We start from the raw sequence: 27,536 nt of genomic DNA, 5'->3' as shown, positions 1-27,536 counted from the left end.
AAAGAGAGGCAATTAGGGATGAAAGGGAAGGGTTGGAGGGAGAAAAGGGAAGGAGGAAAATGATGTAATTATATTTTAATTTCAAAAAGCTTTTAAAAAACAAGCAGGTTATCTGGGAGATAAAAATATTTGTGGATGCTAACCTTTCCTCGGTGCTATATAGAATTTAAATAAGCTACCAACTACAGCCAATAAAGAGTTCTGAATGATTATAGTGAATTAGTTTTAAATAGTTCCATGTCTTTTTTCTAATTCTTTCACAGAGAGGAAGCCGTGCCAGCGTGAGTTTCCAGATCATCTCAGAAGTTCAAAGTGGGAGGTCCCCAAGGCTGTCCTTTTCTTCAGGCAGTCTAACTCCAGCTACTTATGAGACCTCCAACATAGCAATATATGAGGTGAGATAGTGAGAGACTCGGCAGCCTTCTCAAGTTTTTCTGTGTCTATTTACAAGCTTGTTTGATTGATATTTTTGACAGTGATTTTTCCCTGGCAACTGATGTTACTAGAAACTCCATTAATATTTCAACTTGATACATTTACTAAGATTGTAGGTAAAAGACTTGAAACCCAAATAGTTAAAATGTGCCAGTTATCCCATACCACTATATGTAATAGAAGAAGTAATTCCCTGAGTCTTTTTGGGGGGGGGTTGTGAGATATCTAGAGACCCAGATATGTGGAGTAGTGTTTGAAGGTAATCTTCAAAGTCTAGATGTTTTTCCCATACTTATAATAGTCTGGTGACACAGAAACTTTAAAAATTCTTTCTTTTTAGACACCTGTACTATCTTTGGGAGTAACAGGTTACTTTGTGTTTTATAAAATAGAAATCCCCTTTGAAGTTTCTGTCATTCAAGATTTAAGATGTCACCTCCTCCCTATTGTTATTAGATATTGGAATTTGGCAACCAGAACAAATCTTGCATGAGTTGTAGAGATGAGCTGTTTCTTCTCAGCAGGAAAGAGTTAGGCAGGTGGTAACAGGGGAAGCAGACCATCCCTCTGTTCCTCTGTTCCTCCTAAGTGAGGCTTTCTCAGTGTGGTTTCCTTGTGTTCTGAGACCCTCCCAAGAGCAGCAGACACTCTCAGCTTCAATAGTAACTGCAAAGAAAGTCTAAAACAAGGATGAATTTGGATGGTTGGCTGCATTGGTTTTTTCCAAGTGAATTATTTCTTCCATCAAATAAATTATTCACAGGGGGTTTGCTAGGGATTGAACATGTTAACCTCCAAACTTTAGGTGTTGAATTTTAATGACCAGTATGATGCCATTTGAAACAGCTTGAGATATTAAGTGAAAAAGTGAGACTCTGACAAATGTGTTTTCTCTCGTCTATGGATTCTAGAGTTTTATAAATATACAAACCAGAAACAGACATATGACATGAATGTAGAAGAAAGACTGGGAGAAGGGAGGAGACGAGTGGGAGGGATAAGGAGAAGGAGGGTATGGGGGAGAGGGGATGTGAATGTGGTTAAAGCACAGGATATTCTTGAAAGAATTTGTCTTTATGAAACCTATCACTGTGCACAATGAATATGTGTCTCAAAAGGAGACAAGATTTTAAAAAGAGATTAAATCAATGTGAGAAAAGCTCTTACAAAACAAAAACAAAAACAAACAAACAAACAAACAAAAAACCCTACATACAGGATTTGGCCCACATGTCCTTATCCCTTCCACAATGTTTTTCTACTTCAAATGATGTGACAACACTGTGTTGGGTATAGGAAACAATTCTCACTCAACAATTGAATCTACTATCCCTTGGTTTTGAACTTTCTACTCTCTAGAGTGCTGATGAATACATTCTTGCTTTTTAAAACTATAGATATAAGTTGCCAAGTTTCACAAGTGGACTACCCAGGCCTACACACCCAATTAGCATAACACATTGTCTTTCGTTATACTTGAGGGTTTTATCTTAGTTTGAAACGTGAAACCTCTGGATTTTACTGTGGTTTAATCCAATCAAAAGGGAGATTTGTTTCCGATGTGAGCTTGAGGTTTTAAGGAATCTTCTTTCTGGAAAAACTAAAGGTACAAGTGATTGGCTAGCTTTGGAATGTCAAACAGAATGAGCTTAGGCCTTTACAGTTGCAATACACCATTAAGATTCTGAAAATAATAAGCAGGCTACCAAGATAAGACTTGATAGATAGCCTATGATCATATAGTGGAGGAGGAGATCCCCCTCGGTCACAGACTTAGGGGAGGGGAATAGGGTGAAAGCAGGAGGGAGGGAGGAACAGGTGGATACAAGTGAGGGGAAAACAATTTAGATGTAATCTGAATAAATTAATTAAATATAAAAAAGAGTCTGAAAATAAGTATCAGCAACTTTCCTTTTTCACTTACCAATTAGAAGATGAAGTGAGTCCTTAATCCCGGGGGCTCATTAAAAATCTCCTTCCAAAAATTAAAAACAATGCTATGTCCAAACTGCCATTTTTACCAATTGACTCTTGGTGGTATTCAGTTGGTTGGTAGGAACCTGCAAACAGGCATTTATGTATTTTTCCAAGTCCATTGATGTGCTTTTTGATATGTGCAGCCAGGTATGATAATTGCTAGACAGAGACGCCTCTAAGGCCACATCTGGCACAGCTCTGCTATGATTCTCTAACTCAGTGGACAAATCTATGTGTTGAATCATGGTGTGCTTTATTCAGTGGGATTGCAAGGTCACAGTGTAGAACTGAGAAAGAAAAAACGCCTGTTTCTGGCCTTGATGATCATGTCAGATACTTTCTTGTTTTGGAAGGTGAACAGGGAGCTGGCTATAAAACTTTCCATGAATGACTGCTGGTCAGTCAGTTCATGAGTGGGGGATCTTTATCTTCATAAAATGAGGATGATCTTTTAAAAATATTTTAGTTATTTATTTTAATGTGTGGGTGGATGTTTTGCCTGCATGTATATCTGCACCACTCGTGTGCATGACCTTAGACACCAGAAGTGGGTGTTGGAAGCAATTTATGGACTGAGCATCGCCCCAGTAGAGGATACCATTATGCAGCTCTAAGTCATTTAGTAATGACTATGTAGCTCAGGCTGTCCTTTGTGTAACAATCTTCTTGCCCTAGTCTCACAAGTGCTGGACTTATGACTATGTATCACCATGCTGGGCTATAGTAACAATCTTATGGAAAACTGACTTCTTTGAAACCGAATCTACTGGCTGATGAGACTTCAAACAATTTACAATAGAGAACCATTTGAAAAAGCTGCTGGATCCTTCTCCTTCACTTTCTCTTTCTCTTCCCCTTCTCCTCCTCCTTCCTCCTCCTCCTCATCTCCTCCTCCTCTTCTTCTTCCTCTCCTCCTCCTCCTCCTTCTTTCTACTGATTCAATTGATTTATACTCCATCTTAGACAACTCTTTAACCCTAGCCAGGCACATAAACTTCCCACACATGAACTGGCACACACACACACACACACACACACACACACACACACACACACACACACACACACACACACACACAAACATGCACATAAAGCCAAGGGAACAAACAATCTCAACCAAGCAAATGAGAGAATTATTCTTGAGAGTCCTGGGATTTCCAGATAATATGCTTATTGATGCTAAGTAGCCAAAACACAGGCTTTTCTGGATTGTACTACATCCACGCATATTTATACCCTGGTTCATGTACAGATGTATAACCTTCCACAGATAATCTTTGAATATAGAAAGGAGAGCCAGATAAGCTGATCAGTGGGAAGAAAGCAGTGCTAGCTGATGTTGTGAGGCATTTGTTACGATCTGCTCTCACAGCCATAGTCTGGGGGACTGGAGAGATGAGGGGGAACTCCCCGAATTCATCTTCTGCTTCACTTTTGACACCTTCCAACTCTCAGCCTCTCCCTATGTGTTCCTCCTTGACTTTCCTTTCCCTATACACTCATACCTTTCTCAGGGATTTTTCTTTTCTTTTTCCTCCTTCCTATAATACTTATCTTTCTCCCTTCCACCAGCCATTGTCTCTCATCATTGAGGTATAGATCAGTAAAGTTAAAAGGCCTTGATAAATCACCTGGAAAACCTCATTCAAAAGGTGGGGAAACTGAAGAGAAGGCTGATTAAGTGGCTGTGCTAAGGCTATCTGTGAGCTTGAAACAGAGACATATGTAGGACCTTGCTTTCTTGTTTTAGTTAAATCACAATGGCCATAGTGCAAAACAGATAGATTTTCAATTACTTCAGGAAACTCCCATGAATCGAATTTGATGTTTCTTCTTCTTAATTAAAAAGTGATAAGTGATAAGAGACTAAAACAAAATATTTAGCCCATATGTGTTGAAGATAAAACTTGCCCATTTCCTCCTTTTCTCTCATTTTTCATGAACGAGGATGCACAAGGACTCAATAAAAAACTCACTTACGGTGTGTGTGTGTGTATGTGTGTGTGTGTGTGTGTGAGAGAGAGAGAGAGAGAGAGAGAGAGAGAGAGAGAGAGAGAGAGAGAGAGAGAGAGAGAGAGAGAGAGAGAGAGAGAGCACTAACATTTAAGCAAACCAATCCTCTAAACAGAGGGAGCTTGACAATGAAACAGGGAACAGAGAAGGCCCTGGAAGATATTGGTGTAACTCTAGCTCTGTTATTGTCTCAGGTTCCTTTTGGACATATGAGATTAAGTTAGATATACTTAAGACACTTTCCAGCTTTCAAAAGCTACTCTTAGCTACTCTGGCCGTTGAGTAATCCAAATAGAAGGCCAATCTATGTCTCTGACTGAACTAACTCCATTAAGAAGGTATCATGTATAATCTACAAGGCAGTCAGAGCTATTAGTAACTGCTGTTCAGACTGTACATCGTATGGTGGCATCACATCTGTGAGGGCTCTATTCACAGTGACAATATATTCTAACTTAAATGGGAGTTGTACAGAAGGAGATGCAGGCATTCCAGTCTAGTGCTGGGGGGTGGATCTCAAACCTCACATCTATATCTTTACCATCATTCCCAGTGATGCATATTGCTCAGTCATTATTTTCGTTATGCTTTAGAAATTCCTTAAGGTTGCATCTTTCTCCTAACCTGCATTAGTGGATCCTAGAGTCCAGTTTGCTTCTCCCACCCTGATAGCCTTACTCAACACCTCATTAAAGAGGCTTCCATTGGCAGGGAGAGCTTGGTGATATGCAGACTACACACACTGCCAGTGGGATGTGCTCCCTTGTGACCTGGGTGTTGGGTGAGTAAATGTGGAACAGACATGCTTATAAAATGTGCATGCATTTATGCAGCCAAGACTGCTGCCCAAAAACAAAGTGCATAATTATATACTCAAAAAATTAGGACTTTTTTTTTTCACCTTGGGGGAAAACATCATTATCCAATTAGCACTAAGGTGCCATAGCAGCTGGTAGTTACTAAGGGCCAGGTGACAGCTGCCAAAAGGCTGAAGAGGCTTTTTGGGTTTTGTTCCCCCATCAGTATGTTTTATATATCGTCATATTTTGTAAGATCCCAGTTAGAGTTTTGTTCTATCGGCTTAAGGCTTAACCTCTGATAGCTGTAAAGGGTAAAGTACTTTGAAAGATAAAACTGTTAAGCTTGAGGCAGGTCCTCTTGACGCCTATGAATGCGTTTCAGATCCCTGCCTGAGAGCAGAACTTGATAAGAGAAGCTTAGTGTGAGGTAAATGGAGAGGCTATGAATGAAGGGAGCATCCCAGAGATAAGGAAAGGCTGAGCGTTGGGTTGCAAACTTGAACATGGACGATAATTACAAAGAGGACATGATAACATTCACATTTCACGTCCTATTCCTACACCTTTTGATTCCTCAGGTGTCCTGTGGGACTCAATTCTTGGTGCTGCTAAACAGTTTCCAGCTGACACTGATGCAGCTGGTCCAGGGTCACACTTTGACCATTGTGCTATAACTTCAACTGATGCTACGTTGCCTTGCTGAGCTTCCTGACAAGGAGCTTGTCTCTCATAGGTTTGTCCAGCTCTGGAAGGTCTCCTAGAGTTACTGCGTAGTTGAGGGGCTTTGAACTCCTTGCCTAGGAGAAGCTTTGTAACGGAGTACAGGGGAGTTACTAAGATGCCTGAGGCTACCATTAATTAGCCTTTGCCTCTGGCAGCTTTCCAGCTGCTTGCTACAGCTGGGTATATTCCTTAAAAAGAGAGTGGTTACACATTCCTATTTTCACAATTTGATTGCAGAGAGCTCTCTGCTTTATTATCTCTACTTGATGGCAAGTAGGTGCAGCTTGAAATGGAATCTCCAGGCTATAGGGAATAGCCATGCAGGCACTTTGAACATGAGGGAGCACAGTGTAAGACATTATCATTATCACAGAGGAAAGCAAATCTATATTTATATTGATTTATATATATTTATAATTTATATTTATATATATATTTATATTGATTTATATATATATATATATTTTTTTGGTTGTACCAAACTAAGTAGGGCTTGATGACTGATGGCATCTTGAGGCTATGCATGCAGAAGAAAATTATCAGGCACTGGCAGTGAAATGAAGAAAGACAATGACATAATTGAGTTTGGAATTGATAGGGACCTTAGAAATTGAAGTTTTGTGTTTCAAAAGTTAAGAATCAATGCTAACTACTGATATTTGATCATTACACACTGTACACATGTATCGCATTATCACATCGTACCCACAAACATCTAAACTTAAAAAAAATGATTATGAATGGAAAAAGTTGGAAATAGACTTCTGAAAGGGTCTAGATGACCTATTACTCTGGCGGTACCTGTATGGGTCAAAATAAAAAATGTTTTATGTACATTTAAATCAGTCACTTAAGATTAAGGTGTGAGAGGGCCCCCATCTCCACCCCATAGCCTGTCACTAGAGAAACTATGAATCAAGGTAAACGCTGCAAACTTTTGTGGCACTCCATCTCCCGCCTTGCATTTCCCACTAGAGACGCCTCAAGGCAGTGGGAATTGCAATCACCACCTATCACCATTAATCGAAGCAAGCTCTGTGCTACATCACTTAGCTATGAACAAATGAACTGGCCTAGCACTTTCTGCAGTTAAGGAAGACATTTCAGAGTGGTAACCTTGCTTTTTCTGGGAGCTGTACACCTGTGGCTTGTTTCCCTGGCCTGAGCGCTTTGACACTTTTAACTTTAGCTTCTTTTATGAGTTCATTTTAAGCCAGAATATGGAGTTTCTATAGGGTAGAGGGTGTGGAAGGAGAAAAAAAACCTGCTTGTATTGAATTTTACTCTAAGTCTTTTATGTGGGTGAAGCTGCTGACAACTAAGTCTCAGTGTTCTTTCCCTTTTTTTCCAGGGTGACTGGGTGTGGCTGAAAAAGTTCCCTTCTGGAGATTTTGGGGACATTAAGTCCATCAAATCGAGTGCAAGTGATGTATTTGAAATGGTATGAAAACGCCTTATTTATATACATTCCTGTTCAGGCCAGTCCTACGTAGGAGGCAGTCTTAGAAAGCCAGTGCAAGTAGAACGTTGTCATTACTAGATTGCTATGATCCTGTGACCCAGTGGCAAAGTCATGAAAATGAAAAACTCTGAATGTGAAGCAAAGAAGGAGCTTATTAGCCTGAGTCTGTCACCCAAACTCCCCGACAGCTTCCCTTCATGCCCCTATTTGCAAAATGTCTGTCTGCTTTTTACTGCCTTCCCTCCTGAGCTGAGAAGAGAATTAATTAAATGACAATACATACAATGCTTCTTGCATATTTCCGGCTTATAATTCCTTTAGAAAAAGATGTCTATTAAGGTAATTATCAATTAAGTATACCATAATCACCTACATGCCCATTTTTCAGACCTGCTAATTATTGTTTGAAATATGGTTATTTTTCTAACTCCGCTAGCTATGTTCAGAGTGTCCTTGGATGGTTGACTTAAGGAAGCAGGCTATGAATAAGTCAGGTATGATCATTTTTTAAGCCTCCTCCTTGGGGCTCCTTGTCTCCCCCGTGAACTTGGATTGGCGTCCGTAAAAGATTTGTGAATATTGTCTTTAGTTCTTTCAAATGATAGCAACAGACCATTTCTGCACATTTACAAAGCAGGCAAGTCATTCCATCAGATATGAACAAGGACCAACTCCATGCAGATCAGAGTGGAAGTGAAGAAAGAAAGGGAACGAAGGGATGCGGCCCCTGGGGATCCAGGTGTGCCCTAAGGGTTAAGATGAAACACCGTGATGTGGTGATGTGGTAGTTCCCTTACATAGGATTTTGGTGCCTGGAACTGAAGGGAAAATAATCAGAGATAAACCCAGGAAGACCAAAGACAGCTGAAACAGCCTATGTTACCGTGATTTTATGACCTGAGATGCTAACTCAAAAAGCTGTATTCAAAAAAGAGAGGCAAAATGGCCCAAACTGGGGATGCTGAATAAACAGATGAGCCAAAGTAGGGGTTGTGCATTACATTTTTTTTTTTTTTTTTTTTTTTTTTTTTTTTTTTTTTAGTGTATGTTGGCTTTTGGCATTAATTTGATTTTATGGAAAACCCCTCAGGAGCTTTTCAGGGGACTTTTGCATACTCTGCTCAGGTTTAGCACTTGCTTACAGTTTGCTTGGTTGTTTATGAGATCTACTTAACATTCGGATCATCTAAGGGCAAGTTGTAGACACTGCCCCTTTAGATTTAAATACTTTAGTGTGTGTTTTCTAAAACCAAGGGCATTTTGTGCCTCATTGTAGGTAGTACAATGATAAAAATCAAACAATTAAACACGGTATAATGCTGGTATTTAAATTACTACCCATATTTTAATTTTATCAGTGGTCTTAACATAACACAATTATAATGTAATTAATTCTTCCCATGCTAGTTTATGCTATAGGTTCCCGTATTGTCGTTGACTGTATGTCTCTTTGGGTTCTGTTAATATGACAATTTCTCAGACTTCTATTTCTTCATCTTAATATTTTTGAAGCATTCAGATCAGTTATTGGTAGAGCGACCCTCCACCTGGGTTTGCCTAGTATTCACATGGTTTGCTTTACACATCTTTAGCTAGATAATTTCGGGAGTGATGTCGTTTTGGGGCACTTTATCCAGAAGGCACACAATGTGGCTGGTGATGTTAACTTTGACTGTATGGCTGAGCTGTATAGCTTCCTGGCCAATGAGTTATTTTTCCTCATTGTAATTATACATTATTTTTTGCACAATTTGAATCTATAGAAATAGTTTGCTCCTTTTTGAGATAGGATCTTACTTAGTAACCCAGGCTCGTCTGTAACTCACTTTGTAGTACAGGCTGGCCTCCAAATCATAGCAACCATCCGCTCCTAGCCTTACAGGAGCTGAGATTAAAGGTGTGAGACACCATGCTTGGATCTTTTTTATTTTTTACAGCCCACTCTTATTCACTATTTTACTTACTAATTGATAATTTTATAGTACTAAAATTTTCTGTACTTATTGGCTGACATTTATTATAAGAAAAACCTTCCCTTCTCCCCTAGTCTTTATATTATTTTAGTTTTTAATAATTATACATGCATAGGCTTTCCAGTTGGTTAGTTTCCAGTTTGCCAAATTTCTGGTCCAAAAAGAAAAGGAGTTAACACAGTGCACTTCTGTCCAATGTTATCTGTAAGTCATATATATGTCCTTCTACTTCTGATTGTCAATTTTTTTTATCACGTTGTTTTCTTCTACCTATTGAAATGGTTGTTATTCATCCCCTTATTCTGTTAATATAGTAAGTCACATTGCTTTAAAGTAAGAATTGAACAAACGTTGACATAGCTGGGATAAGTTCCACTTGGTCATTACATAGTATCTTTTCAAGTACTCTGGATGCTATTTTTAGGTATTTTTTTGCAGCTATGTTTATCAGAAAGATTTATTGATTTTTAAAAATCTTACATATCCTCACGAAATTCCTGTCAATGTTTTTTATTTACTATTAAAATTTCCTTATTGTTTAATTCTATGATTTTTTTCTTTGTCTACTTTGATGCTATAGTGCTAAGGGGATGCACATTAGTGTATTAATACGTATCTGCAGTAGTGTCTGTGTGAAAAAATAAATACCCAATTTTGAATGTTTTCTAATTGTACTTTCATTATGAGTATTTTCTTTTCTTTCTTTTTTAATTACCTATGTAATATCACCAAACAGAGAGTTGAAAGAATTCTATAAAATTAGCTTCCTGAGATCCAATATGAGTCAGCTTCAGGACACAGCTACACATGCATATTTATGATAGCATGGTCTTAGCTTTTATCATTACAAAACACTCACTTTTAGCTCTGGGAATACTTATTTGCCTGCCATGGTTTATTCAATAATAATATGGCCACTCCAGCTTTCTGATTTGATTTTGTGGGTTTTTTTGTTTTGTTTTGTTTTGTTTTGTTTTTGGTGTTTTTTGAGACAGGGTTTCTCTGTGTAGCCTTGGCTATCCTGGACTTGCTTTGTACACCAGGCTGGCCTCAAACTCACTGTAGTTCTCCTGCCTCTGCTTCCCTGAGTCCCGAGTGCTGGGATTACAGGCATGTGCCACTGTGCCTGGCTGTGTTCTATTTTTCTATCTTTTTACTTTCAGTCTATTTTTTTTGGATTTAATGTTCATTTCTTTCAGGAAGCATACATCTGTTGTTGGGTTTTGTTTTGTTTTGTTTTGTTTTGTTTTGCCTCCCCTCTGCTGTTCTGTAACTCCTACCCAGTAGCAATAGTCTTCAGTACATTGAGACATCGACTGAAGTAATCCAGAGTTTGATCTGTCAGTTCTCCTCTAGTTCATCTAGTTCTCTGTTTTATTTTGTTTATTTTTCTTGCCTTCCTTTGGACTAAAATTATGTGGAGGGACTTCAGCTTGTTTCTTATATTTTCATTTTAGGTATACTTTATTGAATTTTTAAATTAATTGCTCTAGAGAGTTCTGAATGTATTTTTAAATTAAATTAAATTTATTTATTTATTCACTTTATATCCTGATTGTAGTCCCTTCCTCCTCTCCTCCCAATCCCCCCTCCCTCCCTCTTCCTCCATCCCCTCTCCTCTATTCCCTTCAGTTTATCAAGTAGCATCAGGACTGAGTGTCCTTTTCCCCTGTGGCCTGGCGAGGTAGCATTTGAACTTGTCACAATATACTTAGAGTTAGTATTAGTACCCCGTTCCCTAAAATATGGCAACTTTGTAGACACATTGGTCTTTCCAGCTTGTCTCCATTCTTTGCTTTATTGTTTGAATGTATACTGCCTTCATGTATATCATGAACCACATAATGCGGGGCCAATATTGATTTTAAATGTCCATATATATTTTATAGAAATTAAGACAATTAAACAAAGTACATTCCTTTATATTTGTCAATATGTTTACTGTTTGTTATAATTTTTATTTTTTTCCTAATTGTTCCAACACTGCTAGAAAGAGGTGGGAACAAAAAGAGGTATAAATTCTTAAAAGTCAGGGATTAAGAGATGGCTTGGCAGTTTAGAGTAATGGCTTTTCTTTCATTGGACCCTACTTCAATTCCTAGACCCTGTGCTGGGTGGCTCACAATCATCTGGAACTCCAGTACTTGGGGATCTGCCACATTATTCTGACTTTCATAGGATCACAACAGATGTGCCATACACTCTTACACACATATATACACAAAAATAAAAATTTAAAATGTAGTTTTTAAAAAGCTCAAAAAGGCCCTTGGCTTTTGGAATACACTGGTTGGTGATATTAGACCATAACATTTCTATTATAAGAGCCAGGTATGCAGTGGTACATACCTGTAATCCTAGCACTTGGGTAGGCAAAGGCAGGCGGATCTCTGTGAGTTCAAGGCTGGCCTGGTCTACAAAGTGAGTCCATCAAATGCTACACAGAGAAACCTTATCTTGAATAAAACACCACCACCACCACCAACAACAAAAACTCCCCAAAACCACAAAAACAAAACAAAACAAAAAAACCCAAAACAAAACAAAACAAAACAACAACAACACCCCAAATGAAACAAAAACAGGGTCTTCTTGATTAGCAGATGATCCTCCTTCAAAATGGTGGTTCAGGAATCCAGGCTATAGCCATCTTATGGCTCTCCTATGTCCTATGACCTTATCAACATGTATACTTATCTACAGATTGGAAAAATAATATACAAGGGAGTATATTTGCTTCTTAAAAGCCTTAACCTAGAAATGGAGCATAGCCCTTCTCTTCTATCCCACTGCGTGTACTTCACATTGATATGAAGACTAGGGAATGGGAGTTAAATTATTTTCCTAATCCATTTTTATTATTTCTAGAACACACTTCCAGAGCCCAGTAGTTTTGGCTGTTTGCTTTGTCAGAGAATGAAATCTTAGAAGATGCTTAAATTGTTACATGTAACCTGAGGTTGAAGCAGACTAATAACTGCCACGGGTGTCAGGCTTTTTGTACACACTTCGTACACACATGAGATAGTCAATAGTTCTCATTCCTATGATGACTAACATAATTTGCTGAGATTATCTTGTTGAAGGTTTTACATTATAATCTGGACCAGTAAATGGACAGTCATCTTCTCTAAACTCTATGTGATAGTCATTGAACTCTTTCTTTCATTTCCCATCTATTGACATGAGATTTGTAGCTCCAATATATGTCTATGATCTAACCTGCTTTTATTCATTCAGTGTTGCTATCATTCTAAATCTCTGTGTACCCGAATGTGTGTACACTTACATATATGTAATTATATATGGCTGGAGAGTTGTACTTCCTGTAATCAGGGGACTGGTTTCAAAAACCCTTCAGATACCAAAATCTGTGAATAATCAAATCTCTTAAAAAAAAAAAGGGGGAACACTACCTTGTATCCAACCTATGAATACCCTACTATATACATTGTCATGATTATTTGTAATGCCTATTACAATATAAATTTCATGTGCAAAATTGTCATATTGTTTTGAGAGTAACAAAAGCTATGTAGATGTTGAGTGTAAATACATTTTTTTCAAATATTGATCTATAAATTAGATTATTGTGCAGTTAATGTACAACTCATACACATATATGTATGTTCGTGTGTATTTATGTGTAAACAGGTTTGCATAGTACTGTTCTATGATCAATAAATGTAATGGCCAATTTAACCAACATTTTCTTCATGTTATCTGACTTCTCTGATATTTAGCTTATTTGTGTTTTATAATGCTAATGATATTGGTCTAAACAGAACTTCCTTTATTTTACGGCCTCCCTCTTAAGACACTTTTAATGTGAGCTGATCCTTATTTTTCTATCCTTAAGTGCTGATATAATTTTTCTTTTTCTTCTCTATAATGTCCTTGGGTATTCTCATGTGCACATTGATTTTATCTAAAATTTACACACTTACATTCCGTCCATCTGATCTCAGATCATACCTGTTTCCTGAAATCTAAACCACAAACACGTAACACTCTAAAGGAGTTGCAAGCAATCAAACAATAGTGGCACACACCTTTAATCCTAGCACTTGGGAGACAGTGGCATGTGAATCTCTGAGTTCAAGGCCACCCTGGTCTACAGAGCAAGTTTCTGGGGCAGCCAGGGCTGTTACACAACCCTGTCACAGGAAGGGGGAGAAGTTCCAACTTGATGTTCATGGATAATTTCGCTGTGGAACTATTGGCGTTCTCCACAGGGAAGTTTGATTTTTCATTTGCCTTGGTAGATTATGTAAAATTTGAGCCTAAGATGGGAATTCATGTTCAAGTAATATAATGACAGAAGAAGCAAGGTAGAGCAGAGGGAAAAGATAAGTAAATGTTTGATCTCACCTGGAGGCTAATAATACTATAATGTCATGGAGGACATTGTGAAGCACACAGTAAACGACATGGTCTCATGTAGGCTGAATTTGTGTGCTTTCCCCATTGAATCTTTGCCTGAGGTCTGTGAGTGGGGCCTTGCCTCTTAATAAGGTGGCTCTAGGCCATAGGACAGTTTTCTTGAGATGGTAGTGCATGTAAACTGTTAGCTAACATGTACAGCAGCTAGATAGAGAATGAAGAGTAAACAGTATACAGGATACGGGTGGAGCACCTCAAAACCTGCCATTACACTTTCCTCAAAGCTCCTGTATTGATGTATATCATGACTGTCTATTTAGAAACCCAAGAAGAAGTCTGCGAATGATTATGGAGGGGTACTTTTTCCTGTCTTACATCTATGTAATTGAAATATTAATAACGTATAATTAAATTACATACCAGGGTTGTCTATGAAATTATATAACACATATGAAAATGAAATTATGAGGCCAGGCATGGTGGCGCACACCTTTAATCCCAGTACTCAGGAGGCAGAGGCAGGCAGATTGCTGTGAGTTTGAGGCCAGCCTAGTCTACAAAGTGAGTCTAGGACAGCCAAGGCAACACAGAGAAACCTTGTCTCAAAAAACTAAAAAAAAAAATTATGATATTTACTCCATGGCTCATTGCCCCTGTCTATTGCTCTAGCTCGATATTTTCTATTCTCTCCATTGTACTGTAGTCCGGGAAGACTAAACCTGTTGTGGTTCCCTCAACTCAGAAGTATTTTGCTCCTCCAACTTTTATGTTCTTCAATAAAGCTAGTTATCAATTCTTTGGAAAGCTTCCTTTGATACCTGCCTCCCTCACTTCTCTCTGGATGAGACATTTAACCTCTCAGAGCTCACTCAACATCTTATGGTTTCTCTTAAAACACATTACATGAGGAAATTTAATTTTCAGATCACTTTCCGGTTACTTTGTGCTGAGTATGAGCTCTCTGGGACAAGTGCCTGCGTTGTTTTTATTCTTTTCTCCTATATTTTATTTAACTTTTTACAGTTTGTATAAAGATGGTGGTCTTCATCATGACATTTTGCACAGCCTTATTGGTGTACATTTTGTGTATTATAGGCAACAGTCAGCAAGTGAGACAAGACAGCTGTGACTGGTCTCTGTATGTCTTCTTTGCAGATGAAAGACCTGCGGCATGAGAATGTCAACCCTTTATTGGGCTTCTTTTATGATTCAGGGATGTTTGCCATTGTGTTGGAATTTTGTTCTCGAAGGAGCCTAGAAGACATACTGACAAATGATGATGTGAAACTCGATTGGATGTTCAAATCATCACTACTGCTGGACCTCATTAAGGTTAATGGCAAAACTAAGGGAGTCTTGGGTTTTCCTCACAGATTTGAAATTTACGAAGAATTTGGCTTGTTGTTTTTGTTCTATATTTAGGTTAGGAATGTAAGATTTTGAGATGTTTTCTTTCCTGTGGGTTATTGTGATCATTTCACTCCTCCACCTTGTCTCCCAAGTCCTGACTCCCCACCACCTCACTGCCCTTTTGCCCATATGCATTATAGAGTGTTGATAACAGAAAGTATCTGTCTGTGTTCCTTCTCAATTTGAGGGACAGACTTCTCTCTCTTCTTCTGTTTACTATCAAGCTCTCCTATGCCTTTAACCATATTTCACTTCTCTGCTTTGTGGATATGGGGAAGCACTCATTCCCAGAATCTTTAACAATGTTTAAAATCAGCTGCTAGCTTTCGTTTTCTAAAGACGTGTCACCTTGTAGGAGTAGATGATGAGACTTTGCAAGTCTGTGTGGCTGTGAACCTCTCTGCCATAGGACAAACTGATTATATAAGGTAGCACCTCCACTGTATGTCCATGGAGTACTACAATGGGAATCTATGCAAGTTCCATAGATGAGCTTCTGTAGAGCCAATGAACTCTATGATATGCCATAAAGCTCTGTCTATGTCTATTTTAATGGACTCAGACTAAATAATTGATTACTTGTTGAACTATGTACATGTTAATCACAGCCTTGCAAGAAGATATGGAAGGGAAAGACATCTCTTTCTCATTGTAAGATGGCCATGATTAACCCTCTTACCCAGAGGCTCAGAGATACTAAATCAGGCAGTCTTTATTTTACAATGTCTACCACATGTAGTTGGTTCTTAATACACATTTCTTAGCTGACTATTAAGTGGCAGAGCTGATAATAGAATGCTGTGATGATTAATATTGTCTTACCCAATGCAAATGAAAATCTCCTAATTCTTATTCTATTGCCATTTCTACTCTGTAAGCAAAACCCAGCTAGTTAAAAGAGAGGTCTCTAAGTGACAATCTTCTTCGGTCCTGTGATGAGTAATATTCAAACACTAGTTGGCCTGGGAAAAATCTTGCCCATTGGAGACTGGGCTTGCAGTTAGTGGAGACTATGGCCTTCCTGAGAGCACAAAATAGAAAGCATGGGAATATGAAAGGGTATCAGGATGCAAAGCAGAGACAGTTAACTGCAAGGACATTTGGTATCATCAATTCTGAGATGACTGCACTAAAATACAGATGTCTTTCTGTGCAGAAGGATTAAGCACATCTGATGGAGAGTTCTTATACATCACATTTGAATGTCATGTTAATGCTTTCAAGCAACTTTAGAGTCCAAAATACCTAGATTTCTTCTCCATTTAGATATTCTTTTATGTAAAAATAGTACATTAAATTAACATTTAAACTCAAACACTATGATACATATGGGAAAAATATTGATATTTATCTAACTCTGTTCTTCTTTCATCACCTCTACCCTAAGTTAGTTACTTATAACAATTTTGTTTGTTTCTAATACACATGCCATCACATAACTTGGCAACTCACTATTTTGTACTTTCGATTTGGTTTATAGTTATATTAATATCAGTACATACTGATTGACATTCTTTGTAAGTATTGCAGAATTTTCAAGCATAAACATGTATGCTAAATCTAGCTACTCCTTTATTGGTTAGTTTATTTCCAATTACACACCATAAAATCAAAGCTGCAGTGTATGTTCTTGTCTGTTTGTTAACATATATGCAAGCATACATGCTTTCTCCGAAGAATTGAAAGCTCTACAGTATACATATTTTATTTCTTTGTAGCTCCTGTTAAATTGCCAACCCTCTAAGCCACATCAAGCTTCCACTTCTGCTGATAATGGATTGAGAGTTGTATTAGAACTAGTGAGGAAAATCAGAATTTCCCATTTCCTGGCAATTTCATGTGAATGGATCCATCTTGTGCTTTAAATATCAACAGGTCTCCCAGTAGCACATAATTCTCAATAAACATAAGATATGATTCTTAATCAAAGCCAAACATTTTAAAGCTAGAATGGACCTAAACATCTTATCAAAGGTTTCCCTTGTTTGTGAAAAAGAGAAAAAAGTCTGAATTCTGGATCATAATCATCGATGCCATTAATAATCCCAGAAATTAGCTCTAAAAGCACAAAACAGCGAAAGAAATGCCTAAATAAATTTTGTTGTATCATCTACAGGGAATGAAATACTTACACCACAGAGAATTTATTCATGGGAGGCTAAAGTCTCGGAACTGTGTGGTAGATGGGCGTTTTGTACTAAAAGTGACAGATTATGGCTTTAATAACATTTTAGAAATGCTGAGACTCTCTGAAGAGGAACCTTCTGAAGAAGGTAAGCAATGAAGTGTACCCTCGGATGTACACAGGGTAACTTGAAGGTTCAAATGAAACTATGCATTGAATTAAAGCCTTAGGGTGATTTCAACTCCTCACTTTTGTTGAAAATCCAGCCTCATTTCCAAGCCAAGAGACTTGAATGAAGTCTGCATGCTGTAACCTCAGTGCAGCCTTTCCTTCCAAACAAAGCCATTGCAATAATGCTCTGTCCCCGCTGAGACAGGATTAGACTGTATTGTTTAGACACCCCAGCAGTCCGGGGAGAATCTTGATGAGTGCTAGGCACACAGTAGGCGCTCAATAAATACTTGTCAGATTGAATGGAGAGTAATTTAGAAGCTGGACTCCCACAAAGTATATTCTAGAATGGGATGTCACTAGAGCGTATCAGCACCGTGCAAATGAGTGCTCTATGGATTTTGTCTATGGCTTCAGACAGAGTGGCACACTTGTAAGTGAGTGGGCATGCTGGTGACATCCATTTTGTATTTTTGCCTTCTATCTAGTGCACCAGAACACTAAGGAATGCCTGGCAGAATCTTACCTCATCAAATCAAAAAGAGAAATCTGAGGTGTGGGAGAGCAATCTTCCAAAAGGGGTGGGGAGGGGATGTAGAAAATGGTGGTGGGCTGACAAGTGTTAAAACTGCTGACTTCGTTATACATTATACATGCCCAGATGGAGAGCCGGTCATTAAGGGCATCATATTTGCACTTCTCAAAATGCATACAACGCTAACTTGTACGAATCCATCTAGTCCAGCTCACCCATTTACAGACACAGAGGCTCACGAGTTACTCAAACCATACAGCAACTTCACAGCAGTTCAGTTCAGATTTTCACCCAGTCAACAGACCTCAGTGTTCTCTTTCTCTGTCCATTCATGTTTTGGAAGAGTTGAAAGTCTTGAAAATGATAGTGACAGCTGTGAGATTTTCCCCTCTCTCTTTCCCGCCCTGGTCCTGACATAGCTGTGTGGTAATTACTTGTCTAATTCTGGTTTGAATGCCTGGTTTGCCATGTGTCTTACTTTACACTAGGGTGTTGGGATAATAGCTGCAGAGATGGCAGGTACTTGAAATGTTCTATAAAAATTAGACATGTAGAAAAGGCAAAATCCAATACTTTCCCGTAATTCCATTTAATTCACATTAGGACTGGCAAAACTTTCAACCTTAGAGACATCTGTTCTTAAAGTGGGGAAAGGATGTCTTCAATTTGTGTGTCGCTGTGCCTATGTCGGTGTGTATGCCTCTGTGTGAGCGCAAGTATGCGCGCATGCACACGCATGCACATGTGTGTGTATTGTTTACTATCGCTGTCTGTATCTTGGTTTCTCACTCTTATTTTACTTCACTCTCCAAACTGCAGCCTATTCATCACATACTGCAGCCAGAGGGAACTTTCTAGACTGTAAATCTGATTTTGTTATAAGTGTCCCTCACTGAATGGCTTCCCATTGCCTTTAGGTTAAAGTTCAAATTCCATTATATGATATGTGAGTCTTACTTGATTTGGACTTACCCATTCCCTGCCCCCCCCCCCCCCCCCGCCTGCTGCCCCCCCCCCCCCCCCCCCCCCCCCCCGCGCTCTGCTGAACTCCTTCAGGTTGTTTATGTATGCCAAGCTCTCTCTTCCTTCCAGCCCTTTCACATGTGCTGTGCTTTCTGCCTGGGATACTCTGCCTTTCTCATCCTCATAAACATTTATCTGACCATAGCTAAGTTGACTTCTTTTAGGACTCAGCTTAAGTATTGTTGTATTAAGTGGTTTCCTGTGACCCCCTTATGCCCAACTAAGCTGCTCTCTTCAAGATCTTTAAGGTCCCCACATTCACTGTGGATTTGTACTTTGTTAGCAATCCTTTACTCAGTTGTCCTTTCCTTACACCTGAACCGCCATGAAGGTAAGAAGCAGGTTGGAGTCCCTCACGTCTGTGTCTGCTTCTCACTTCCCATAGCAATTGTGGTTTGAATGTAGGGAAGAGACAACCAAGTACAGTATTATACAGTATTACTAACAATGTACAAATCCACAGTGAATGTGGGGACCTTAAAGATCTGAAGAACTCTTTAGCTGGGCAGAAGGAGTCGTAGGCACATTGGGTGGTGCTCAGGGAGAGTTGTGGAAGAGTTGGGGGAAGAATAGAAGGGAGGGCACAGAGCTCCACAGGAACACCAACAGAGGCAACTAATCAACGCCGGGGGTGGGTGGGAGTGGGTGGGTGGGTGGGGGTGGGATCTTACCAAAACTGAAGTACCAAACAAGGACCTTGCATGGACTGGACCTAGGCCCCCTACATAGATGTAGCTAATGTTACACCTGTTTGATCTTCATGTGGGTTCTCTAGTAAGGGGAGCTGGGGCTGTCTCTGATATGGACTTTGTTGCCTGCTTTTCAATCAGGCCCCCTTGTGAGGCTGCCTCACCAGGCCACAGGGGAAGAGGATGCACTCAGTCCTGATGTGACTTGATGAGCTGGGGTGACTTGGTGGGGGTGGCTCTCCCTTTCTGAGGAGTAGGGGAAGAGGCAAGATAGGAGAAGAGGGAGTGTGGGACTGCGAGGAGAGGAAGGATGGGGCTACTATTGGGATGTAAAGTATAAACAAACAAATAAATAAAACATTCATTAGATTAATGGATGAATGAAATAAAATGAAATGTTGCAACTGGTCTCCAGCCTTCAATGATGAGGTTTATAGAGTCTTGTAATTGGACAATGTTTGAAACTTACTTAGCTCAACTTTTGCTTCAGGAAAATTGAGGTTCAGATGAGAAAACTGACTAGGGTCAAGCTGGTATTTTTAAACCCAGGTTTCTTGACTTCCAGTTGTATAATTTTTTTAAGGCTGTATTATCATGGGTCTTCAAAGCTGACTTTACCAATACAGCAAGCTCAGAGGAAGTGGTGTCTGCAGCTGATACAAAAGAAGCCAAAACAATTTTTTTTCTAGTCTTTCTGACAGTCCACGACTAATGGTAGCTAGTGGCTCTTATTTGGTTCTGGAGTGGAGATGAGGATGGTTGGGAGGTGAGGATGAGTGTTCATCACAGTCCTGTCTCAACTGTATGAATGCAGTCCAGATACAAGCTCATTTTAGCCATTAACAACAGAGACACCGGTGCTCTCTCAAAGCACTATATGGTAATGATTGTAGTTAATCACCTAGCTTTTTGCCAGGCAGTTTGCTTGCTTCCCCTTGTATGCTTTTAAATGTACAGGGAGCACATGCCATGAACAAGGACGGTTTTTTGTTTTTGCTTTCAAATATCTACTCTGGCTCTCCTTCCTCAACCCCCTCCGCTTGAAATCCGACAGTCAGAGAAGGCATTCCTTTGACTAAAGGATTATCCAGTCACATCAGTATTTTTGTAACTATCATTCTTTCTAGGGAGGGAGGCATAAGAGCAAAACCACTGCCATAGGTGAACCTGTCCTGTGAGCATAGAAGTCAGTGTTGGGTGGGAAGTCAGAGGTGCATGCTGATGGGAACAGATACTTGAAAGGCCAAGTGAGAAGAGGGGTACATGAAGAAGCAAGAAGGTCTATGCTCTAGCCCTTTTATCATGGCGGTCTAAAAATAGGCTATATTGCTCTTTCCTGGATCTTTACTAACAAAATACATCATCTCTGTTTTCTCTTCACCTTCTTGCATCATAAGAACTTGTCTTCTAGACTCCCTTCCTAATGCTCCCACATTAGATGTGATAATGATAAATAGCTACCTCCAGCCCTAGCCCTGGCCCTAGCTTCTGTATCCAAATCCTGGCCATAGCATCATTATCTGAACCCTGGCCCTAGCATCACTATCTGAACCCTGGCCCTAGCATTACTATCTGAACCCGGGCCCTAGCATCATTATCTGAATCCTGGACCTAGCTTCTGTATGTGTTAGCAGGCATACTCCAGCTTTCTGATCTGAACATGAACATATTTATGTCAACTCCTCTTTCACAAAGCCCAGGGAAGGGAGGTGCCTGACCCTGTCACTTCCTTTTTTATATTGTAGCCTCCCTCCCGCCACAGTATATATCGTTCCTGGCTCTGCTGCTGCACTGCACCCCCATTCAGGTCTCTTTCACTTCGGGGACAGCTCTTACTCTTCTTCCTAGCTGATTGCCCTGACTCCAGCCTTTCTCCTTGCATCCAGCTTGTGCAGGTTGCCAGATTAATCTTCCCAAACAGAGATTTCATCAAATCTCTCTTCAGCTCCAGCACCCCTACTGCCTTTTGTATTCACTCCAAATGCCTTCTCATTTGGCTCTCAGGGCCTCTCACCTTCTGCCCTCATTCTTCTAGCTACCCTCCCTACCCCCACTTCATCAAGCCCATTATTCCTTAACAGAGCCCTTCTCTTCGGGCCCTCCACTAATCTACTTACCACCTTTCTACCACCCCGAACAATTTGCTCCTTTCTGCCTCTTGTTCTTTTGCACATACTGTTCTTTCTTCCTGCAAAGCCCTTACCTCTTAGCTGTAGAAGCTGCACCCTTGACCTTCTTAATGGGCACATTTGAGATTTAACTTTTCCAGGAAGCCTTCCTGGATTAATTTTGCGAGCTCAGATGTTTGTTACTGTAAATCTGATGAAATTACCCATATTCAATGATTTTTCAACTCACAGAAATGGTGATTTTTATATAGTCCAACAACAACAATGACAACAACAAAAACCCAACTCCTCTCTTGACTTTCCCTTTTATATTATAAAAGTCAATTTCTTTATACGTTAAGGTACCAGCTATGAAATAGTCCAATGCTCTGACTGCTAAAAACTATGAAAGAAGAGATACATTTTACCCCATATAGGGCCTGAAGTTCAGCAGAACACAGCCATTACTCAAACTTGGTTTTTATTTTTTAATATATTTTATTAATTTATTCATGTTACATCTCAATTGTTATCCCATCCCTTGTATCCTCCCATTCCTCCCTCCCTCCCATTTTTCGCTTACTCCCCTCCCAAACTTGGTTTTTAATAGATCCATTTCCTTGTCTTTCATAGTTGTTCTCATCACTATTAGCCCTTTTGTATTGCACTACGGGATGCATATGGATGTCTTACCCTCTGGTCTGTGAATACTTCTTGGGCAGAGTAAAGGTTTGATTCATGATTGGCACCATTTTTCCACATAGCATAGTACCTGGCACATAGTAGACGATAAGTATTTGAAGAACCAGGTAGTAGCTGCTGTACCCTTTTTTGCTCTATAAGAAACACAGGAGGCCTGAGGATGTTCTAATCCTCTCAGAAAAGACCTGGAGAAAGCAAGTTGTGAATCCCTGAGCCCCGGCACAATCAAATTACCAGACACATATAGATTTTAGCAAGCAGGAAATCCATGGCAACGAGTCTGGCAGTGCCCTTGCCTTTCCATGGAAACCTGCCAACTGCTACTTGCAGCTCAAGAGAGTGAAAAAGCAAGCATCATATAGTGCTTCTCCTTCTGCAGTCCTGACCATCCCCACACCTTTATACTGTGTCTTGCTGCATGGTTGTGGGGTGTGGAGAGAGTAGTGTGCTTTCTGTACGTTTGTGTAATCCCTTAGATTAATAGATTCAGACCCCGAGGGGCCCTAGCATGCCAGTCTGTTTAATAAAAATATAAAGCAGTTAATAAAACAGCACCCTTAGAGCCCTTTAGGGCATTGCAGATGTCAGTTAATCCTCCTTGCATTTATTAGATAATTCTTCCTTTGCAGAACTGCTGTGGACGGCCCCCGAACTGTTAAGAGCCCCTGGGGGCATCAGGTTAGGTTCATTTGCGGGAGACGTCTATAGCTTTGCCATCATCATGCAAGAAGTGATGGTCCGGGGTGCCCCTTTCTGCATGATGGATCTGCCTGCCAAAGGTAAGCAGGAAGTGAGAAAAAGACACTAGGGGACCACTGTGTCCAATATTAGCAAGCCGACCCAGGCTGTCATATTTGCCAGAAGACTGTGTCAATAGCCTGCTAGCTTGCAAAGAAATAGTCTGTTATATGAAGGTAGGGCTTGGAGCCAGACAGCTTTAGGCATGTGGAAGAAATTCCTTCACCCAGGAAGCTAGTCATTCTGCAAACTTGGACATAAGCCAGGGTCTTTAGCACCTTTGTCAAATTTCTAGTCTGCACTACCTCCAACATGCAGTACTGCTGATCCTCTGAGATCCTTCTTACCAAGTACTTCGGTACTGACCATGATTCTCTGTGATATCAGTCTTCTCCTGTAGCACGCCATAGATTTTTCAGGCCGGTCTCCCGTTGAAACCTATGAGTGTTAGGTATGATCCATCAATTGAGGATAAAAATCAATGACTGAAAGTTTTGGGGGTAACAAGATAGCTGCATATTCTCAAAGTGTGAGCTTGCAAGATGCTTCGTAGCTACAAATGTAAGAATAGTAAGTTTGTAACTTGAAGCTCTTGGTGACGTCACCTTAACGAAATGATCAAGGTTGCCATCACCTATACCAAGACAGATCTACATCATGTACCCTTGACATGATGCACTTAGGTAAGTGCATCACCTTTGTGTGCATCATCTGTTTTGTGCTAAGATAGGTACATCCCTTTTGTGGTGCGTTGTTTCTGAACAAAGCAATAGCAAAAACAAAAGCAAAGCAGAGCCTCAATCCTAGTTGAAAGACATTTTACAAAATAACTGACCAGTACCTGGGCATGGTGACATAATCCTGTAATCCTAGTTCTTGGGAGGTTGAGGTTGGGGTGTGGCAAATTCCAGGCCAGTGTGAGATATACAAATCAACAAACAACTGGTCAGTCCTTATGAAGGTGCAGCTAAACCATGAAAGATAGGAAAAGAATGAAGAATTATCACCGTTTGGAAGAGACAAAGAAACAACACTTACATGAAGAAAAAGGTCTGGAATTGGACTGTGGAACATAAAAACATATACTAGAGAAAACGCTGATAAAATCTAAGTAAGGGCTGTGGTAATAGTATTATACAAATGCCAATGTCCTCAATGTTCTTTTGTGTTCACATTACGGAAAGCTCAGTAAGAAGTATGCAGGCAGTTGCTAAAGTACCATGACAACTTCTCTGGAAGCCTAAATTTACTTCAAAGTAAAAGGATGCTAAAATGTAGGAAATATTACTAAGTTATGTTTCTGTCTTTTGCCGGGGTCAGCATCCCATGTCACACCTCTATTTAAAGCCCTCCAACTTTTCTTCACCTGTCTCTAAATGAAGCCTAAGCTCCTGATATGCCATGCTGGCTATTGATATCCCATTTACTTTCTGCCTCTCTGAGTTTATTTCTTGCCACTTCTAGTATTCTAGTGCCTTGAGAGTACATGGTCTCCCCCACCCCTGTGCCTTTGCGCATGCCATTCATAATACCTGGGATTTCCTCACTTCCTTCCCAAGTGACCTCATTCAACTCCTGTCGCCAACTCTGGAAATTGTCTTTTGACTTGTTCCATGTGCATCAGGTAGCCCCATCTGTTCTTATCTGTATCCATTTGTTCTGGCTAACACGTGTGTGATGTTTTTCATTGCTTATCTCCATGGATTGTGAATCCTTAAGGCTAGGAACCATGCTGGGCCTTAGCAGAGAGCAGACCCAGTCAGCTGCATGGATTCTGACAAAAAGTAGCCTTTCTGGAGCAGTCTTTTTTCAAGGGGGTTCATTCCTATGAAATCCATGACACTGAAAGTCCCTTATATTGGCTGCTCTGAGTTAAAGGAGTAAAGGCTGTGCTGTAGAAGGAGCTGAGAAATCAGAGGCAAGAACAGGACTCCTTAATGTGTTAGGATATGCAACAGCACCGCGGAAGTGTTACAGAGGTAGAAAGGGCCATCAAAGTTGTGTTGTAGATGGAGAGGTTCAAAGTTAAGGGCAAGGGACTCGACTTGTGTTGCTACACAGCCTGATATGGTGCCACGCCACTCCCAGTCTCCCGACCATGTGAAAAACAACTGTGAAGAAGGGGAGCAGTCCCTGCCGTCCCTCTGGCCTCAACAATTCCTGGGTGGAGCTACCCATGAACAACAGCAATGGCAATGACTACGGGAATGTGAAGAATGGGGGCCTGGAGCACATCCCTTCTTCATCTTCCATCCACAATGGAGACATGGAGAAGATCCTTCTGGATGCACAGCATGAGTCAGGACAAAGCAACTCCAGAGGCCGTTCTCAATGTGGCAGCCCTTGACCACAAGAAGATGGACACATCATGTTTGCTGTTCAGATGCACACTAGCAAGGACCACAGCTCTCAGTCTGAATAAGTTGTAGACAGAGAGAAAGAAGTTGAGGCTTTGAAGAAAAGGGCAGACTGGGCATCAGAATGGTCCAATAGACCCTAGAACATCCCATCCAAAGAGTTCCATTTCGGACACCCTAAACATGCTGTGTCTCTAAGCATAAGGAAGAGTGGAGCCATGAAGAAAAGGGGCATTTTCTCTGCAGAGTTCCTAAAGGTCTTCATCCCATCTCTCTTCCTTTCTCACGTGTTGGCTTTGTGGCTCGGCATCTATATTGGAAAATGACCGAGCACACCGTCTGCTAGCACCTACTGAGGCAAACGAAATCCCTGGAAACACGTGACCTGTGAAGTGGTGTATTGTAGTTTGAATTTGGGACCTATTGTAACCTTATCTTTACATACCCAAGTCCAGTAACTCTCAATCCAGTATTTTACTCAAACTCTGTCGAGGCATTTTACTAACCTTGTTCCCTTTTTGGCCTGTAAGACACTTTAGAGATTCCTAACAGAGTTTACTGTTGTTTAGAAATTTGCAAGGGCTTTTTTCAGCAATGCCACCAGCAGATTATAATCTTGTCAACAATGCATCGTCTCCTCTTAGTAGCACCAGGCCACACTCGCATCCTTCATGCTAGAAGCTGTGTTCTAGCCGTGCAACTACATCTCTTTCTAAATGACATCAGGTTTGCAAACAATACTATAAACGCTTTGTTTAGTCTTTGTTTTGTTTTCCAGGACAAAAATAAGTGTAGCTAAGCTTGGATTTATAGTTATTAAAAAGAAAACCAACCCCCCAAAAAACAATACACAAGGAAAAATATCCTGGAAAATAAAAATTACTTTAAACAAACAAACAAACAAACAAAAATTAAGGGCAAGGCGGGTGCAGTGGCTCATGCCTGTAATCCGAGCACTCAGGGAGGCAGAGGCAGGCAGATCTCTGTGAGTTTGAGGCCAGCCTGGTCTACAAAGTGAGTTCTGTACAGCTAAGGCTACACAGAGAAACCCTTTCTTCAAGCAAGCAAGCAAACAAACAAACAAACTCCGAACAGTTAAGAGCATTGGTGAAGAGGAGACTTGGGATGAGTAGTGAGTCTAAAGAAATAGTTGGGGGCCATGTTAAAGAACTGGAGTTTATTCTGTTAATAGAAGTCATGAAGGGATTTTGAGTAAGATGCATATTTTTAGAATGGTTTGGGGAAGTTCAGACTGGAAGGAACAAATTAATTAGAGGTCCAGTGGATAGTGACGTTGAGAGGTAATGACTTTTGTCCTATTTATAAAGTTTTCTGTGTTTGTAAACAAACAAAAAACCCAGACAGACAAAACAATAACAACAACAAAACCAAACTCAGTTTGGATAAACTAAGCCTTTGGCCAATAAAGACTTGGTCTATGTAGGGTGCTATGATCTTGCAGTTGAGACCTGAGGCTTTGAAAGCAGAGCAGTGTAATAAATGAAGATTGCTTGAGTTCTGACCTGTATTCTGTCACTACCTATTTGACTTTTGGCAAGTTACTTACTCTATATGTTCCAATTTCACATCTACAGACAGAGTACGTGTGCTTATCTCATCTGTTTGTGCTGAGCATCCAATGGAACAACACAAGCCAAGTGCCCATGCTATGTAGCTAGGCATCTAACAAATGTTCCATTCAAAGTGGCATTTATTGGCCAACAGCCTTGAGAGTCACAATAAGGCCCTGAGTTGTTCACTGCTGTTCTTAATTCCCCTGGTTTAGTGATTATCCAGGGCCAATCACATGCACCTTGTCTGGATATAGGCTGACAGAGAAGGCCCCGTGTCTTTGTTGTAATAACTGTGAGACTTAGGTGAGTTGGGGACAGTTGAAAGGGATAAGATATTG

At 40.1% G+C, this 27,536-nt stretch overlaps 1 protein-coding gene and 1 pseudogene across 1 annotated transcript in view; both read left to right on the top strand.

Annotated features, from left to right (window-relative positions):
• The window catches only part of Gucy2f (guanylate cyclase 2F, retinal), an 80,604-nt gene that overhangs the window by 35,478 nt on the left and 17,590 nt on the right, over positions 1-27,536 (top strand). The window contains exons 6-10 of the mRNA XM_051141983.1: positions 264-395; positions 7,300-7,389; positions 14,922-15,098; positions 17,293-17,449; positions 23,159-23,308. Of these exons, the coding sequence (XP_050997940.1) occupies positions 264-395; positions 7,300-7,389; positions 14,922-15,098; positions 17,293-17,449; positions 23,159-23,308 (706 nt within the window). The remainder of the gene's footprint in view (positions 1-263; positions 396-7,299; positions 7,390-14,921; positions 15,099-17,292; positions 17,450-23,158; positions 23,309-27,536) is intronic.
• On the top strand, positions 25,380-25,980 carry LOC127185556 (BCL2/adenovirus E1B 19 kDa protein-interacting protein 3-like; annotated as a pseudogene).

Source organism: Acomys russatus, chromosome X (genome assembly GCF_903995435.1).
Source record: "Acomys russatus chromosome X, mAcoRus1.1, whole genome shotgun sequence".
Taxonomy (NCBI): Eukaryota; Metazoa; Chordata; class Mammalia; order Rodentia; family Muridae; genus Acomys; species Acomys russatus.
This window is presented reverse-complemented; position numbering and strand designations above follow the sequence as displayed.